The 20,449-nt window shown below is 36.6% G+C and overlaps 1 protein-coding gene across 1 annotated transcript in view; it reads right to left on the reverse strand.

Moving 5' to 3' along the window:
* Positions 1–20,449, reverse strand: part of gabbr2 (gamma-aminobutyric acid (GABA) B receptor, 2) — a 187,795-nt gene that overhangs the window by 79,457 nt on the left and 87,889 nt on the right. Inside the window, exons 3-6 of the mRNA XM_008421807.2 lie at positions 18,497–18,667; positions 7,298–7,399; positions 1,982–2,047; positions 1,348–1,536 (exon numbers count right to left, since the gene is read on the reverse strand). Coding sequence (XP_008420029.1) covers positions 1,348–1,536; positions 1,982–2,047; positions 7,298–7,399; positions 18,497–18,667 — 528 coding nt within the window. The remainder of the gene's footprint in view (positions 1–1,347; positions 1,537–1,981; positions 2,048–7,297; positions 7,400–18,496; positions 18,668–20,449) is intronic.

Raw genomic sequence — 20,449 nt, forward strand, 5'->3', positions numbered from 1 at the left:
AGGCGACATAAAGCTGAGAATATGTTGATTCATCTTCTTACTTTTTATCATCTCAGCAGCTGGAACCATTACAGTGGTGTTTCAAAGGTATTTTAGCTGCAAGAGGATGGATTTTTTCTTTTTTTTTTTTTTTTAGATTTGTTCTGTTGTACTTTTAGTTTAAGAAAAACAGACACATTTAGCCGAATGAAAATTGAAAACAAAAACACTTTTCACACATATGCAGAGTTGTTGGGGGGGGAATTAGAAAATGTATCTACAGCATTTTCAAAAGGATCAGATTCACTCATTTAAAAAAAAAGAAGAAGAAAATGTCAGACTGCATTTACAAGGGAACACAATTAAAATGCTAAAATATGAAAAAGCAAGTAGTAGGGACAGAGCTCTAAGGTATAAACAAACTGACATTTCGATTTAGAAATTAAAACTCATCTAGTTTGGAGATTCAGTCCCAATGAGTGTACTTCACTAGAACTTCCTCCCTTGTCACCAATTATGTTTAGGTGCAACAATGTGGTCCAGTTAAGGGTTGCCGTTGACTCATTTTCAACTTTGAAAATGAGTCAATACCCAGGTTAGGAGACTTTAAGTATCTCAGGGTCGTGTTCACTAAGGCAGATGGAGCAGGAGATCAATAGGCAGATTGGGGCTGCATATTCAGCGAAGCAGACGTTGTACCAGTCTGTTGCTGTTAATAGAGAGCCAAGTTAATTTCCCTGTCGATCTATGTTCCAACCCTCAACTGTGGCCACGAGGTGTAGGTAATAATTGAGAGGATGAGATCTGGAATACAAGCAGCTAAAATAAACTAACTAATGAACTGACCAGTCTATGGTGGGTTAGTGTGATGAAGAATGTGAAGCAGTTAATTAAGATGATTTGGGTATTTGGGAAGTAGGCAATCAACAAGCCTTCCAAGGGAGGTATCTTTGGACATTTCTCTCTGGAAGGAGGTCTGAGGACAGACAGAGATTATATTTTATGGTTCGCTTGGGAATATCTCCCTAGACAAGCATAAGCAGCTGAGGGAAGGGGGAGGTCTGGGAATCTTTGGTAAAGACATTACCCTTGAAACCTTGTCTTAGACAACAGATGGTAAAATTGATTTAGGAAACGTTTTTTTTTAGATTAAGTAAACTGACAATAAAACATCCGTAAGTCAGGAGCTGGACAGGGGTTTTCTTTGCTTCGGAGTGCTAACACTTTAATTACCAACCTATTTTTAGCCTATAATTTTCTTCCAGATTCCAAAAATAACCGCTCCCTTGTTTCAGGCATTTACTGCCTTCTTCACCGACTCTGAATTTCAACGAAAGCATTTAGATTGCATCAGCTGGTGTAACTCACCCTGCCGGAGATGCCCTTCACTGGCCGAGAACTGAGCGGTTCAAAGTCCACACTGATGTATCCCTCCATGGCTGTTAGGAGCTTCCTGGAAGTGCAGTTGGTGTTGTTCGCCTGCTCCCACCAGTTTCGTTGATACCAGCCTGGGATGATCCACTGGTATTTACTGCCGTACATGTTCAAGTTATATGCCTGGAAAAACGAACAAAAATGAAGAAAAAAAAACAAAACGTCAAATTTATGTTTAGCAAGCTGCCTTCATGTTTTCCGTTAATAGTGATTAATTCAACAGAACATTTCCTGTTAAATCTTGCTGTGATTTTTAAGTATAAGCTGGAAAAGAGAAAATTTGCCAGAGATAAACAGCATTTAACTCATAAGTAATTTCTAAAGGTTACTGACAGGAGATGGTTAAAGACTCAAAATTCCTCATTCTGACCAATGTCATATTAAATTATTTTGTATGTTTGCAGCCTTTCCATAAATTAAACTGTACCCTCCACCCCCATATTTTACCCAGTATCTTTATAAGTAGCATGTTTTGATGAAAAAATGTTACCTCAATACAAAAAACCCATATATTGTATGTATATAATAAATATGTTTATGGGTAGCTAAGTGTGCATAGATGACTTACACAGCAGAAGACTTTAGAGGCCAAATGCTCATCAAACTGCCCAATGATAATTCTCACGTCATTGTCCTGAAGAAAAACAAAAAACAAAACATATTTTGAAAAACACAATTATTATTTTAGTTACACAAATTGGTTTCAGTCATGGAATATGAGTTAAGCACCCATTACTATTCTTCTGTTATTTGAAAGTCAATTGCTGAGATAAGTATAGAAACAGCATTGATCAAAAAGAAGAACACATGGGAATAAAGGGAAAAGCAGCAAAATATGTTATTAGCTGGATTACCAGATAATTACATCAAAACAGTAGGTAAGTTTGTTGAAGTTAGCCTAGCACATGCAAGCTACTCCGTTTGAAAATAAGCAAGACAAGTTGTGTATGAATCATAACCAAATGTTTGGCACATTGGATATTGAAATTTTATGACCATTTATCTTCATAATTCATAGAAAATACACTGAAAAATAACACGATATTCCATGATTTAAAAAATGGGCACAACATATGGGTACAATTGCTGAAAAGGCAAGTTGACACGGCTCCACTTTCAGATCAGTATTTATTTTAAGAGGTCAATGTCAGATTTTAGCAGCTTTTCTCAACTTCAGTTCTCAGGGTTCAACACTTGTGATGTTTTAGGCGTTTCCTTTTGACCACACACCTGTCTTGGATAAGTGGGTGATTAAGAAGCTTCTGCAGCACTTAATGGCACGCAGAGGAGATCATCATTTGACGCAGGTGTTCTGGAACAGGGACACGTCTAAAACATGCAGGGCAGTGGTCCCTAGGGACCAAAATTGAGAAACACTGCACTAAAATGTTCTAAATAGAACATCTCATGTGTTTTTTTTTTTTTTTTCCACTACGTCAACCTCGTCAGGGGATTTAAAGTGTGATTGATCTGAATGAGTTTATTAGCTGAGAAAATAAGTCCATATCAACTTGCACACTTGATTGATAAAAGAGATGGTCGCTGTGCATTGACTTGCTCAAGCCAGGCTTCAGAACGAAAAGTTGCTCAGGGATTCAGAGGATTCAGAGCACAACATGGCTTTGCGAATGACTGTAAATGATTTAGATTCCCAGGTGGAAATTCAGCTTGTTCCAGGTTGGTAAAAAAAAGATTTCAGTGATCACATGTTCATGTACAGCACATAAATATGCTCACAAAATCTTGATCGGATGCAATCAAAATGCCAGCGTGTAATCCAGAATTGCAAAACACTGAATTAAATGATTCTGATGTAGATTTGATGTATGTAAATCTGTACAAGGATGGATGAGATGTGCCATTACAGAGTCATATTCAATCCTATCCCTACAGATAGAGACAAAGCTTAGGGTTTCATTAAGTGACTGAACTCAGACGGCTGAAATTAATCATTTATATTAGAAAATATTTCAAATTAATGACATTCCTATAATACTGTTTGACCAATTTCTTTTAAAGGTTTTGTTGGCTCCAGTGGCCTTTATTTGAAGGTAGTTTGACAGGAAGGAGAGTTATGGGAGAGGGGGAAGACATGTGGCAAATGTCACCAGGCTGGGAATTGAGCCTGTGACCACTGGCATGGGGACTGGGGCCTCAATACATGGGTTGTGTTTTGCCCCTGCGCCACCACAGCACCCCCATTTGGAGATATTGTAAGTTACCTATTCTAATAAAAGAAGAACACAAACATTATTTTAAAAAATGTTAAAATAATCTTTTTGACTTCATCAAATACAAAAAGAAAAATGGAAGTTTGAAAAATGATGCAGATGTAGCTTTAAAAGAAAAACAGGGGACATGAAGGCTGCAAACTCAGTGAACCTATGACATCCTCCTGTTAGTCTGGATAAAGGGAAACAATTACAAATACAGTTCATTAAGTTATCCCGTAGGCTGCGGTCCACCATATGTTGAGCATCCTGAGATCAGAGGGGGCAACTAATCACTGTCATCTTAATTCCAACACATCTCTAGTGGTTACTCATTGGAGCCAAAAAAAGTCTTCCAGGCTCCAATCTTTCACAACACTTTACATATTTATACAATTGGAGAAGACCAGGCAGCAACTCTATAAATCACCAAGTTGTGCTTTTGTGCTACTTTGCACATGTTTGTAAATGTGTGGTGAAGACATATGCCGGTGGCAACTCGACAGTGCTGCTCTTCCCTCAAGGAAAGGCACTTAACCCAAATGACTCCAATGACAGCCAGGAGCCACAGTCTGAGTGAAAACCCAAGCATGTCCGGTAACACATAGAAAAGGCTGTATGGTTGTAGGCAAGGGCAAGAGTGAGTGTGTTGTGCTTGAGCATAACATAGAGAGACTCAGGCAATGAGGAGGCCCAAATTAGCCCCATTGCTCAAGCTTTTATGTAACTGTAACAATTACTGTTCTCAGAGAGGGTGGAGTTAAGGGCAACTTTGGCTGCTTCATCCTTGACAGGGGTTGTTTGTATCTTTATAATTGTGATTAATATATTTCAGTGAGTTGAGCGATATTTTACCTCTCGTACACAATCAAGTATATTTACGGCTTATTAAGCACAAACGCATAAATGTGATATTGATGGTTTCTTGTGAGCTTGGGGAAAAGTCCATTTAGGCTTTGTTGTTTCTACAAACAACATGAACCCCATCAGCATGATAACTATGACATGATGAGCAGAAACTGTCAAACACTTACTCTCTGAGGATGGACTTACACGTACATTAACTGTTAAAGGGTAATATACAATTATGACAAACTATTTGAGCAGTTGCTCCTACAGGCAAATCTCAGCTAAAATATTAGCGTCAGCTCAAACCTGTAGAGGCGTATGAAACTAGAACACAGAGTCGATTGGTCCTTCAAGCTGTTCAGTGCTCTCAGCACAAAGCCAGAGCAAGAGTCTCACTCTATTTGGGGATTTGAAGTAGCAGAAGTGCTTTAGAATTTTTATTGGTATCAATAAAATACTTTATAAAATGGTTAAACCTATAATGATTGTGCAAGAGTGTAAGGTATTCATCCTGAGCTGATTCTAGGCAGCTATACATCCACCGGACCTCCAACAAATATTGCACTGTACTGTGTTGACTACAACACAATGCAGTCTCATAAACTGAATGGTTCCCTTTACACAATTTATGCACTTACACATACACTAAGGGAATGATTGATGTCTTTCTATAAAATTGTGTGATGAAAATTTACTCGTGAAATTAAAATATGTAGATCTTGTAGATCTATTTACAAAAGGAAAGTGCTTTCGTTTGCCTGTGTGGTCCGGAACAAAAGTGGACATTATTTATTTTTTTTTATTTGTTTTTATTTGTTTTCACATTGTGCTTTTTTGCAACCAGACTATAATTTGTTTAAGAAAAAAAACTAAAACAAAACTGTGACCCAAGATGACAGTCATTGCTCCCATTGGAGAGAAATGAAGGGGACGGAACGGATCACAAAACCGAAAAAAATGGGCCAGTCGCAAATACAATGTAGCACAGAAGCCAAAATTAGGCATATCTTTCTTAGAGCGATGTAGGCCAATAGGAATTAGCCATCCTAGCAAAGATCCAGGAGATAAGCAACCCTGCACTCACACATATTCCTTTCTATACTTCATAATCAACAGACAGAAACCAGAATGTCTGGGGAAAACCCAAACAGGCAAAGGGAGAACATTCAACCCTAGAGAGATTCCTGAACAGTTGAAATTTGAAACCTTCTTGGTCTGCAGTTGCAATAGATGGCAGTATCTGATTTTTACTAATAATATAAATAACTAAGGTGTAAAAAAAAACAACCTTGCTTTATATTTAATTATATTTTTTCCACATGTAGGTAAAGGCAAACTGGAAAAAGTAGTGTGCAGTCACAATAAAAAACATGAGCAACTCAGCACAGATATTTTACAGTCAAATTTATGAATAACAAACTAATAGACGATTCAGGTCTCAAATGAAGGCCTTTTTTGTTCTACCAGCGTTTTGTGTTTTAATCCTTCTTCAAAATGTAAGACAGGAAACAAGAGGGAAAAAAAATTAAAAACACACAAACTGAACAAAAATAAACATGGTGGGAAGATACAATTTCCTGCCAGAGCTTTCCTTGTCTGCATTTTGAATATTTCAGCTGAAACATTACGGAGTGAGAGTGCTCTATTTGTGGATCTCTCTGTGATGCTGAGAGCCTCCTATCCATCCTAACACACGAAACAAAACAAAAAACCCTTATCATATTATGTTGCTGTGATGGAGACAGTAAAACACTGTTACATGTTGAGTGGGAATCCGACTTTTTAAAGTGTCAGAGGAGCACGCCCACTCCTTACAAATGTTCTGCAAAGATTCTGAGGCAATACCATGATTTGCATATCTCCAGTTAGCTCAAATCTGTTGATGTCAGCTTAGAATGTCGTACCTTAACATGCAGATTACATTTTTATTTTAGGGGACAGCTCATCATTCTGTTTCTTCTCTGCCTCATGGATTACTCATTGCTTCTTCACATGTCTTTTAACTTGTGTGACATGCTATCTACCAAGGTACAGTATGAAAAGAGAAAATATGTTTCCTACTAATTACTTTTCTCATTTAGCTTGTAGTTTTCTCACTGCTTTCAATTTTTTGACATGACAAGAAAAAAACCGATGTGTTTCAATTTACATCTGCAGCATCACGAAAGCAACAGTGAATACGCGATATTTTACTCTTACAAAAAGCATGGAGTAAGAGGCTGATTTGTATCCAAGCCTTTTTTTTATTATAGAGTCATGTAGCCTGAACTAACCATTACTTTGAATCTTTCATCCCCACAAACCCATTGCTCTCATGCTAAAGTTAGCTGATCTTGGACAAAATTTAGATTAATTTATACAAAATTAACTATGACTATTGCCAAAATCAAACATAATTTTCAAAATAATAGGTTATTCTTATGCAATGGTGACATATATATATATAAATATATATAAATCCAAACTTTTGTTATTTTACTCTGTATCATTAAATGCCATTTGCAGCTGAATTTACTTTCTTACATACATGAAACAAAACAAGGGAACGTGAGGGATATCCATTTTATTTCTTTTTGGCTAAAACAATCGCTAATTAACCAGTTCAGGGTTCAATACTGCATATAAATTGTGTAAGAACTGTGAAAGTGAAATCTTCTTAATCAAAAATGTACTAAAACATCTAATGATATTGCAAGTTTGAATGTGAAAGTGAACATGAGCGAACATTATCTCAATATAATATGACAAGTTTTACAACATAAAAAAAATTTACTAACTTAAGTCTTTATCTTTAGTGTGTCTTTAACACAAAAGGTCTTGCTTACCTTCAGCTTTTTGACATTGACACAGGGATCATTGGAAAAACTTTCTGTATCTGCAATGTGAATGTTTGCTTTCTCCAGTTCATAGGTCAGATCATTCCTCACCTGTGGGAACATGAAGGAAGAAGAGATCATTCACAATCTAAGATCGCTGCACACAGTCACTGCTGAAGTCTTTCTACGTTATTCATCCTGGCCCCTTGCATGTCCTAGAGGAAGCTGCCAGGAGTGGCATGAACTAAGACAGACAGAGATTCCCTGAGAGACATGGCTACTCCAAGCTGGAATCACAGAAGCTGCATAAAAGATGAATATGGTATGATAGGCTGCGCTTGATCTGGGGAATATTGTGGTTCACTTCAACAAAATTAAAAGCATGTGGAGTGTTAAATTTGAATTTCTACATAAGATTTAGTTCACAGAAGAACCCAGCAGTGGAATTTCTATTCATTAACTTGACATTCTTTCAGCTGGAAGTTGAATATTTCAATAAACATTCAAAAAAAAGTAACTCAGTGGAAAGTGTTGCTTTGATAGCAACATCACTAACTAATGCTCCCTGGGAGTGCTTTTGTGTAGATGTCAATACAATATAAATTTAGACATATCACTTAATATCAAGGTTTGCAGAAATAACTTTAAAAAAAAACACCATGTAACATTAGCATGCAGAGCTCTTTCTAGGAAGCGTTTCACTGATTTATCTGCTGTGTCTCAACCCAATGTTTCACTCAATCATTCTTGAGATTACTTACAAACTGGCTGGTAGAAGCTGGGGAAGATTTTGTAGACATTTTTTGTCCTCTCCAGTTGTAGTTCAGTTAAAACTTTAAGGTTTGGCTCCAGGCAGTTTTAAGAGTTATCAACTAACCTGGATAGAGCACCCTACTGCTCAGGTCAGAGTTGCATACAGTTTGCACATTTGTTGCATTTTATCACATTAACACACATAACACAGTATTCCGTCCCAAAGATATACAGAAATCTGATTATGAACTGTGTGCATTTTCAAGAAGAATGCACATTTGATGTTTTATAGACTGAGACGTGAAAGAACAAATGTGAACATTATTATCTTAGTTGCTTCTCCTGGCTGGTTGATGTATCTGCTGCCCCTGCGTGTCTGTATTGATGAATTGACTCAGTTGAATGGAGAGTAATGTGATAAAAGGAAGAGAATAAAGCAGGTGTCCCACTGGGATGGCAGACCAGCTGTGCTAGAACCTAAACAGCTACTGTACTATTATTTTATGACTTGTGCACGGGAAATATTTTGAGATGTTAACTAATGGCAGTGATGTTATTGCACGCTAGTAGCCAATCATGACCACTACTCCACGGAAATACAGCAGCGAAAGAGTTTGCAGACATCCTTCATGTCTTTAAATGTCATAACCAGAGAGAATGTATTTTTTCAGACCCTAAACAGCCATTAGGTAAAACTCTAGCATGCAGGAAATGATCAGCTGAAGGATGATGCATCCATCACTTGATGAAATGGCATCATTTTCCCAGACACTCTTCATTGTTTTCTCAGCTTTTATCCTTTTGTTGCTGCCTCGGTTTTATCAGAGGAATGTAAATTGCATTTGAAGACCTCTGTTTTGTTCGGCAGCCTCACTGACTTCGTTCACTGTGTCTTGAATCAGATTTCTCTGATTTCCTTAGGCCATGCCCTGCAGCTATAATCAGTCTGCTCCCACCCAGGAGCTTGGCACTCGGGACAGGCTGAAACATCAGAAGGTATTTGTTCTCAAATGTGCGTGCCAAGCACAGTTGGCAGTGACAGTGCAGCACAGCTAACGGATGAAGGTCCTGTATGATTGCTCTATATCTGTCCGTGTTCTGTACTTCACTCACATATTTATCTGTCCTAAATTGCTTTGGGTACACTTTTAATGAACAAGGAGAAAAATAAAACTATATGCAGACACTGAAGTGAAGTGCAGAAGTACTTATACCCCCTTGTTTTTAAACTACTTTTTACAAATTATTTTACAATGTACAGAATGCATGTTTCCTCTTTCAGTTTTTTTTTCCTTCTTCTTCTTTTGGGGTGTTTCTCTAACAGGTTTCAACACATAGACTAAAATGTAAGGTAAACAAAACGAAAATAAGGTTTCTGAAGGTCTTAAAGAAAGAGGAAAGATGAGACCAAATGAACATCTTTTTTTAGAATGAGGATTAATAACTTATCTTTAGATGCCAATAGAACATTTTCTGATAAGATTTTATCTGAAATTTCCGAGGAAAAAAGTTAGCGTCTTTTCTTTATACTCAACAACGACATTTAAAAAAATAATAAAAAAATTACATTAGGATGTAAAAGTATAAAAAGGGCTAACACAATGCTATCATTGCAATTACCGTCACTGTTGGTAAGTGTTTCAATATTGTCAATCTAAATCGGTTTGCTCCTGCATTAGTACCAATAAGTCTACAGAATCTCCACTTTATTTCCCTCGTGGATCTTGATGACCGTATCAAAATCGCGTCCTGTTCTGTTGCCCTGGAGAGATATCCAAATCACCCTGAACATCACTCACTCTTGTACAGATATTACCTCCGCTGTAGAGTGCCGAGCTGAAACAACAGGAAGGCCAGAGTGGATCAATATAACCTGGTTTTGCTCTTGAGAAACAGTTTGTTTGGCGATATAGACAAGCTACGACATCCTGTTGTGTTATTATAAGTGTTGATCTGATGCGCCTGGCTGAAGTTCAGCTAAAAGGGAAACATGTTTGGAAAAGAAAGGAATGGTAGCGGGTCAGCCAAGTGTTTATTAAGGTGCACTGGAGCAACACACAGATGGTCGGAATATTCAAAAACAACCGCACTCGGTCAGACATGCAGAAGAGCAGAGGAAAAGAAAACAAAACACTACGAGACGTGAATTTCCAGAAATAATTTCTTTTGCATTGTCTTGTTTTGCTTCTGCTGCTAATTCGGACAACAACCACCACATCTGTGTTTTCCTGGATGCCGTGCTTTACATAAACTGAGAGTCAGAGGGGACAGATGGCTTAAAAGCTGGTTATCAGAACAAATGGGCAGTTTCCTGCGTAATAATAAACCTCCACCATTGTCTGGGGCAGTCTGGGAATTCGCAGCATCAAATGCTGAACAGGAATAATCCTACTTCCCTTCTGAGCAGGCCTGCATGTAGAAAAGCAAATACAAATTTGCCACAGAAAACGGTTGCTGGACACACCAAAGGTGCCATGACAAAAACGAAGGACCAGTCTCCATCAGGTGGAAAAATGACCAATGGTTTTAGCCTACAGAGTATTTCCCCATGTCAAAAACCTAGTTATGTATGGCGTGAGTCACATAAAAACCAGCAGCATGAAGTGTGCAACGTGCAAGCACATTAATTTTCACGTTTGCCTGAACCAAACTCCCTCTGTAGCATTTATTGCAATATTGTACAATAACTAAAAAAAACACACACACATTAAATAACACTTATAAGGTCAAACTGTGTAGTTGAGGTGAAAAATGAGGACTATAACTCTTTCTAGACTGTGTATGTAAACATTGGGTTTCAATTAAACAAACTTATAAGATGTAAATATGTTTTCACTGACTAAATCATTAGTTTTAGAATTTGTTGACATTACTATAAATGTTCTATATAATAATAATAAAAAAGCCATAGTGTTGCATCCTTGCTGCATTATACTGTATACATGTAAATTGCAGCGCTCATTCAACAGACTGTCCAGAGCTTATATAAACTAGCTTGACACATTGTTGCTCAAATTGCCTGCTCTTATGACCGTACTATTCGTTTACTGATGTCATGAATGACTAATTGTAGAGAGAGGTTCACGGAGCAACGCATGGTTATTTATAAGGGAATGACAATTTAGTCAACTTTTGAGCAAGATGCCTAGGAGAGGCAGAGAAAAGAAAGACAGGAGCTGCAATAGAGTGGGCGCCGAGACAGTAATTTCTGCTACATTTATCAGCGATCACAGTATAATTAAACACTCGAGCGCAGAGGGAGTCGGGCAGAGGATAGAGTCCTAATCCTACTCTCAGTCAGGTCTGTCATCTGACTGACTGACTGACTGACTGATGATTGCCGCTGTGTTTCTGGGCGAGCCCTGTTTGTCTGGCAATTTCAATAATGTTGATTGCTGTGTGTCTTTTAGAGAATGCGTGTTGTGTGAATAGGCATTTTAAGACCTTCAAATACCTAGCCCTTGCTCATACTCATCTCCAGCTGCAGCAAACCACAAATGCCCCATTAAGGGAACATTAGTGTCCGTCTATAAAGACGACGTGTGTACAAAGTGTGTGTTTCAGTGTGGCCTAAAAATAGAAGTGACGTGATGACTTTAGCTTACAGGTTACATTCTCAGGGGACACCAGACTGTAGGTGTTTGTGCGGGACGGGCAAGCCGCAGACTGAATCCTTAACAAGCATTATATAACATTAACCTTGGGAGGGGGACAACTGAATGAGAGAGAGAGGAATGCTGTGCAAAAGTCTTGAGCTGCTCTGGATTTCTTTGAAATGTGCCTCCAGTGAGCATGGCCTTTTTATAAACAGTAATACAAGTCTCAGTCACGAGTTTTTTCAAGATTATGAATGTCATTCACAATTTTTCTACTTTTTACTCATTTAGAGTCCAGGACTGAATAAAGTCAGAGAAATACCTGCTGTGGTACCACTGTTCAAAACCAGTTCTTTGCACTTTAAAAAAAAAAGTTGGGTTTTGTTTTTAGCAGAATTGTCCATTTTTTATTGGATTACTCAATTAATCATCTGAATAAATGATAGATTATTTGGTTACTAAAATTATCGTTTATAAGTATAAGTATAAATATTTTATTTATTCAGTGAATACCGTCCTCAAAATGTCCTCAGATGAAGGGTTCATGAGGATGCCTGTGTCGTCATGACAGTTAAGGGGTTAAACTAACTCCATTATCAAACAGGCTACTGTATTTGAGTACAAAAGATACATTTATTAATGCAACCATATTCCTTAACAGTACATAATAAGAACGAGTTATACTTTGAGCATTTATATGGATACTCTTCCTGAATCAACAGTGAATAAATAGTTCAAACAGCAAATCCCCTCTCATAGGTTTTCTCACATTATAGAAATTGCCTATTTCCAATTCAAAAATGAGTGTAACCAGCATATGCAGTACCATATCCAATATAAGTTAAAAATACCTTGTTTGACAAAGTGCAAGACAGCGTAGCTCTTTGGAAAAAAAATCACTGTATTGATGACAAAATACCGTTTTATTCCTATTAGACTGTTAGCATTGGTGTTTTTATTAATTAAACCAAGAAACTAGTACAAATTCCTAAAGATCAGATTTAAAATGAGTTGTTTTCCATTCATTGAGTCCCTGTGTTAGGTGGCTTTAGTAGGAAGACTTTACAAAAAAAATTTCAGAGGCTCAGAAACACCAAATTAAAGGAAAAAAGGGCTTCCCTGGAAATGAGTAAACATACAAGTCACATCCAAAGAAAAAAAATATAATAGTATACAAATTGTTCAAGACAATTTAAAATAACTTAAAATCTTAATGATCTGGCTGACAGATCACCTGGTTTTACATATCATCTGTCAATATTTAGGATTAGGATTATAAATGTAAATTAAGAAGAAAAAAAATAGCAGTATTACCAAGACTGGTACTGACTTGCACTAAAATATCTACATGTTTTTGTTATTCCATCTACTTATAATAAATTCAGTGACATTAAAACATGAAAACTTTTATTTGGGAAAGGCAAAATTCTAAAACATGGTCAGGAAACTGACAATATCAATATTTTATTTTTCTGGGCAAGTTTTTACAAATTTAGGCTGTTTAGCTGTTAAATTACATACTTCTGTGCCAATTTTTATGTACTTGTTATTTTTCTACAGAATATAATAGCTGAGGGAATATTCTCCATCGGTGGTAATTTAGTATTTTGCCTTTGTTTGTAGTGTTGTCATTCTGTGTGTCTGAACTGAAGAAAAAGGGATACATTTTACACTCAGAGTTAGATTGCTATAACTACAGCTGTAAACAATATCCACATTAGCGTTTAGTGTACAATGTGATTAATACAAATTAAATAATTTGAACAAAATATTAAGGAAAGGTTATGCAAAAGAAAGTCTCCTCATTTTTAGTTATTTTCCCCCTTATATATATACTAGACCAAAACAAAACCTTAATTTTTCATCAGCAAATTGTAACACTGAATAATTTCCAAAAGTAATTGCAAAACAGCAAGCTTTGAACTTGACAGAAGATTGCAAGAATTATGAAGTGTGGAAGAGATGCTTGAATATTTGTAAATCAGGATTAGAACCCAATCTTGTGGTGGGCTGATTGAATCTGGCTGTCTGTTTTCAGCCTGTCCTAAGCCCCTCGGTGTCTTCAGGAAGAGAGAGATAAAGGGATTTTGTCTCTCCAACATTTACAATGAGACTTCGCATACATACTCCCCCTACCCTCTTTCCACATCCTACTCTCTTAGAAGTAAAACTAATTATCCTAATGTTTATTGCATTTATTTACTCTCTCAATGTGCCTGTCATGTTTTTTTTTATAAATTAAGATTTTCATATCTGATATGGTTTATGATACTGTAAGAATTAAAATCAAATGTATAAATAATGCTTTACATTATGACCACAGAAAGTGAAATGGAAATACATTCCTGAAACCTCAAAACTGGAACTCACAATAATCCCCTTTCCCTTGTATGTTAACATCATTACAGCATCAGTCCCCAATCTGGACTGAGGAGGACCTGCATAAGTTGTTTTTTGGAATAGCATAAAAAACTGGTGATTTGATGTTCATCCACACTCTAGACTCGCTAGTTTGTTTAACTTGTTGCAGTTACACAATTGCCAAGGGAAGAAGTCAGAGTTTTCATAAAGCATTACTACACATTTTCAAATATTACCTTGGCAAACTGTGTATCATCATAGGATTCAGCCATATAAAGCCATCAACTTGTGAGACATCTTAAACAGGAAGCCATCTTTGGAGTTGGACTGTTCAATGTTTTCGTGAAAAGGCAGTTGGGAGACCCCTAACATCATGCACTGACCGGTTAATGTTGTATTGTTGACCAAACAAGGGAGGAACTTATATTTTCAGAGCTTCCTTAGTCAGAGGCTTCTTTATAACCAACTCAGAGTTGCATACAGCAACACTTTGAAGAAACGTTGATAATATGAGTTACAGCAACACTTAATTCCCCTTTGGTATTAATAAAGTATTTTTCAACTGAACTAAATTGATTATGAATGTGACAAGTGCTGAGTCAGTACTAATGGTGGTGATTACTTCATCACCATTAGCGCATAAATATCTATGCTGTATTCTGCATTCTGCTGATTTAATAGACACACTTGTACTGCAGGCCTGACTGAATGCAGAAAGCTATACAAGGGATTTTTTCCCCCCAACCTGATGCTGCATCTGTTTGAGAGGTGATCCACATAATTTTTGAATAACCATTTTCTTTAATGTAACCATCAGCTTTGATCTAAAGGGTTGATTCATGTTCTCTCAGAAGTAGGACTTTAGAAGCAATCGATCCGGTATGTTTCAAGTGACTCTGAGCAGCAACACTGGAGGGTTAAATGAATCCTGTAATGCGGTAATGTTCTTTGAAGAGCAAATAAAAGGATCGTTCTATGTCTAGAAATCAATTTCAAGTTCTGTACACCAATGCCAGGCTACTTTGCCTGTGGGAGCTCGTCAGTATCACTACTAAGAAACTCAATAAAAAGTCTTCTTTTACCAGATCCAAAAATCTCCTTTTTGGTCTTCTTTTCCAAACCTTTATGACTCCAAACTCCGCATCCATCTCCCAAATCAATCATTGTCTCTTCTCTTCAAATGTCCGAACGATTTCATTCTGGCCTTTTGGATTTTATTCACTAAACATCTAATATCAGGTGTTCCTCTGACATACCCATGTCTGATCTATCCAACATCTTAAGCCATGCAACCTCCAGTTCTGCCTCCTGCCTTTTCCTCATTGGCACCATCTCTGAACCATATAACATTGCTTGCAGTGCCTTTCCCTTCATTCTTGCTGAAACCCTTTTATCCCACATCATATCTAACATTTTTCCGCATGCATTCCAACCTGCTCGCACACACTGCTTCACCTCTCTTCCGCACTCTCCATTGCGCTGGACCGTTGACCTCAAGTACTTAAAGTTCTCTTCTTTATTTCTACTCTGTGTAACATCACTGTTGAACTGATGCCCCTCTCATTTACACACGTCTATTCTGTTTTGCTGCAAATAGTAAAAGACGTATCATTAAAACTCACTGCCCTTTGTGGTTGGAAGACCTTATGAGATTAACTCCTTCTGAAGCTTTATTTAGGAAGGGTCTTCTTGTTTTATTGTTGTCTTTGGATTTCACTGTTCTCTGTTTTCACTAAATGTCTTTGTTTTATACTTGATGATTATACCAGTGACTATTTATTTACATGTATCTTACTCCACAATGTCTGTGGTTCAACTCTCGTTTTGTGTTTGTGTTTTTCTTTTTAGTTTCATCATTTATGAATGGATCCTCCACTTCTCTCTCCAGATGGTGGTGATAGAGACCTGCCTTGATATCGAGACCAAATGGAACCAATAGTTATTCATTTGAAAATTTCAAAATAATATTCTGATTGCAACATTTTTTCCCCATCTTTGCGTTGCTTTTTTTTACCTCACTTTCTTTTTATTGTCTCCTTAAGGGTCTTGGTCTTATAGGTTTAAGGTTAGGTGGTCTTGACCGCAACACAATATCCAGGAGACACTTATTTCAACCTGAGCTATTTCATCAAAAGTATCACTTATCAGTAAACAACAAATAAAGTGTGATGAACAAATTAAAAGGTGACTTTTGCGTCAGTTTGAGTTGCTCAGATGGCCAGTGAAAAGCATTAATGCATGATTTAATTGATGAGAGTTGCTGTAAAACAGTATTCATTTTCTGGGGTCGATATTAATTCGTCATCCCCCTTTTATAAATAGTCAAGATTCCCCAGATTTAATGATCAGCCTTTGTTTCAGGTGTGTTTAATTTCATGACAAATCTCTTAAGATATCTAATCTTATGAGATTACAGCAAGTCCCTTAGGACTTTTTGTGTCCCGTGGGCAAAAAAATTATATAAAAAATAACTATACATTTAATATGAATGACTGCCATCCATTTAAATCATACTCAAAGTATCTTAATGATAATTGTAAAAAAAAAAAAAAAAAAAAAAGTATTAATGATTAGTGTGCTCCCAGCTGCACCTATAGTTGGTGAATCAGCTTGAGGCAAAACATTCTTCCTAAATGAGAGCGCAATAAATTGAGGCATATAATATTGATATAATGCTTCACCATAATAAAACTTGAAAATGTCTCTCCTATATAGAGGCACAATGAGAAGAGCGCTAATGAGTTAACTTATTCAGGCCTAAGGCATTCTCTGGGAATGAAAACTGAATTACTCATATGTTGCATCAGGTCTTGATGAGTTAAACTGTTCTGGCTTTAGTAAAATCCACAGAGCACAGAGTTGGATCTATAGAGAAACAAAAATGTTGGGTAAGCAACGCTATCCACAAATCTAGGAAACATTTCTTTAGAATTTTTGCCACTTAATTGCTGGCACACTGTTTTTAAAATTACCATGTACAAGTTGATAAGTAAAAAAAATGCACCTTACATGGATATGTCCATTAAAAATAGACACATTTTATAAATCATCGACTGATATGTTTATAAAGTATGTGTGTTACTGTTTCTATGTTGCATTCACACTGGGATGAAAGGTGTAGAGTATTTCATGAACTTCTATGTCAAGACAGATTAAGTTGATTTTGAAAAGGTGTCATTGTCAGCCTCCCGCCCCAAAAAATGTTTTTTATTTTTTTTGGTAATTACCATCTCAGACTGAAAGTTTAATATTCTATGTACAGGATATGCATGCCCCAAGTTGTTGTTAATTGATGAAATTAGCATGTCGAAGTGAGTCAATCTTCTTTAGTGCAGACAAAGCATTTGAATGACACATGTTGAGATGAAGTTGTTATAAGGTAATTGCTATGGGGATCAGAAATTCAAAAAAGAAAACTGTGATCTAATTTAAAAAAAACAAAAAAACAAACACTTTATCTCCAACTAAACCAGTCTCAGAGATCAAATTATGACTGCTATAGTATTACATTTTAGATATATTTCCTTAAAATAGCTTCTCTTCTTACACCACTAAGATGCAAGAGAAATTTCCACATGATGGGGAGAGAATTAACCCCAAATTAAGTAGTCTTCCCCAATCAATATTAGGTCCCAAGTTTGTCCAGGAACCAACAGATCTATTCAGAGCAAATATTTCAACTTGAAGAAGGAACATGCATATAAATAAAGAACAGTGTTTCACTTGGCAGAAATGTTTCTTTTGGCAATAAAAAATATTGAGTTTTTTATAGAAAATCATGCAAACGAGACTCTAAAGGGTTGGTGTAAGAGATAATGTTTTAAGTAGAAACATTTACGACTTCAGTGGCATGCAGATGCACTTTTGGGACCTTTGCAGACGTTTAGGGTTTGATAGAAGACATATTCAAACGAATGCAGGATTTCTCCTTTCAGGTATTTGACACTTGGGGCCTCATCTTGGACCCAGTAACTGATTTTATTTTACTGAGACAGCGCTTGCAGAGTAGTTACTCAGCCCTGTTCTAGGGATTTTGTTCTTTTAGAAATTAACTAAAATTTTGTTCATTTGAAAAAAGCTTTTCGACATTTCTTTAACAATATTATTATGCCTATTGTCTAATTATTTTTCTACTCAAGTTGTTGGTAGGTTATTGGTAAACTGTTACAGTACACACAGATATCTTTCAATTTCAAAAACGGTCTTTACAACACAAGTGCATAATATATATTCAAAACTCTGAAAATGCAAAAAAATAAAATTCACCCCAATGTTTAGATATCCTAGAGAGTATTTGTTTTTATGGGAGTCAAATACAGTAAAAAATGCTAATGCTAACCAAGAAAATAAAATAATTAAATAAGTTATTACAATTATGAATATGAAATTTCACAAACTTCAGCATTCTAATGTTAAAGTTAATGTCGTTTTCAAGTTTTGTTCAGGTTTAATCTTTATAATGTGGTCTTTATACAGAACACACACACAAAGAACTGACCTCTGAGAACCTCTGGACATCCTGTGTGAGGGTTCCCACCCGGCTCCAGTTGTAGTAATTAAGGAATTTAATAACTGCTGGGTTCACAGCGTTATCGGATGGGACGGTGCGGAAGAAGTTGGGGTACTTCTTCTTGTCTGCCAGAACCGGGGTGGTCGCAGCAAATGACAGCTGGAATGACAGAAGATGACAAAATAAAAATACAGTCGACATTGAATCATTCTGTGAGAGTTAAACACAACATAAGTAGGAGTTCGCTTTCATGCTCTGACTTTTTTTGTAGGGTTTTTTTTTTTTGTAGTAGCTACAAATAATGTTTTCATGTGCCAAACAATCTAGTTAGGTGAAAATCATATGCATTTCTCTGGAGTAAAGCGTTCATCATATTACCGATTCAACAATGAGAAATGCACACAGTAATTGGCTTTAAATGTATGTGTGAAAACAAAGCACCGTTTTACATTTTCTTGAAATATTAGTAAAAAAGCAACTTTAAAATACATCTGCAAAATTTTAGAGGAGCCACAAACAATTAATTTGCGACCTTTAAGGCTCCCTTAATGCTGTTTGTGTGAATTTTCAAGTCTATAAGTATTAATAAGTGTCCTCATTTCTATGCATTTGTAGTCTCACAAGAAAAAAGGAGCTTAGTAATTTGAATCATCCCTTGGAGGGTAAGTAAAACATATTTTTGCTCATTGAATTGCTTCTCTGAGATCTATGTAACTGTACACACCAAGCATAAATGTCCTGAAACCAAAGGGTAATTGCCTCCTTTCCAGCACATATCTCTAACTTCAACAGCTGCAACCAAAGAATATTTGACGGACAAGTTCTGTACTCTGGTTTTATTTCTCAATCACATCATCATTCACTGGAAAGATCCATATTTACAGTTAAGTTAGAAATCATTAATTCCCCTAGCAGGCTGTTTCTCGTTCAACTAAGAAATGTGCTACTGATAGAAAATGCGAAATGTATTTCTTATACAATAACAATAAAAATGGAGTTTGAGTTTTGAAAAAGTAAAGATGCATATTTATTCGCATTTCATTTAAAGAGACATATCAAAAGTTATATAATCCTTTGCAAAAATCACAGGAAAAAATATCTTTATTGCATCACAGCAGTCCAGCTCTTCCCATCACTGCTAAAGTCTGTTTCACATATGGGAAGCACATTCCACAGATGAAATATTTTCTCCCATCTTTTCTTTATCCTACTATATAATTTGGCATTACGCAGTACAATTTTCACATGCCATTCAATCTTTGGTTTGACCATGTGTTTCACTTGGTCAAACCAAGTGAAACACACTTGGTTTGACCAAGTGTGAAACACACTTGGTTTCACACTTGGTGAAACCAAGTGTGAAACCACTTGGTTTCACACTTGGGGGAGTCTGATCTGACTCCCCCAACCATCACATCACACATGTACATGTAATTGGCAGATGTTTTACTGCAGATGCCCAGCCTGAAACATTCCCAAACCCCCCTACCCCCCACAGCCCCCGATCATACCCAGGAAGAGAGGGAACCGGATTCGAACCGGATTCAAACCGGGGAGGTCTGGGTCTGTGATCAACCTGCTCTATCAACTCCCACCCCCTTAATCATATGTAAGAGGGTTTTATAGAAACCTAATTTCCATACGTGAAACAACTTAGTTAAAATGACATATAGAAAGACGGAGAATAAGATAGCTGCGGTCATATTCATATTAAATAAAATTCTGTTCATTCAAAGAAATACTTTATATCCAAACTGTAATCATAAGGCACAGTACATTAACTTCATGTGTTTTTTTTTTTGTTTTGTTTTTTGCGTAAGGGTAAAATGGCCACAGTTTCCTATTCTGTCTGTAGTCTGATCAGTGACTGTCATTAAGCCTACATTACCCATTCACAGGTTTTTAGACCTAATGATGAATTCAATTCTCAAGATGTATAGT

This window comes from Poecilia reticulata, linkage group LG11 (genome assembly GCF_000633615.1).
Source record: "Poecilia reticulata strain Guanapo linkage group LG11, Guppy_female_1.0+MT, whole genome shotgun sequence".
Classification (NCBI taxonomy): Eukaryota; Metazoa; Chordata; class Actinopteri; order Cyprinodontiformes; family Poeciliidae; genus Poecilia; species Poecilia reticulata.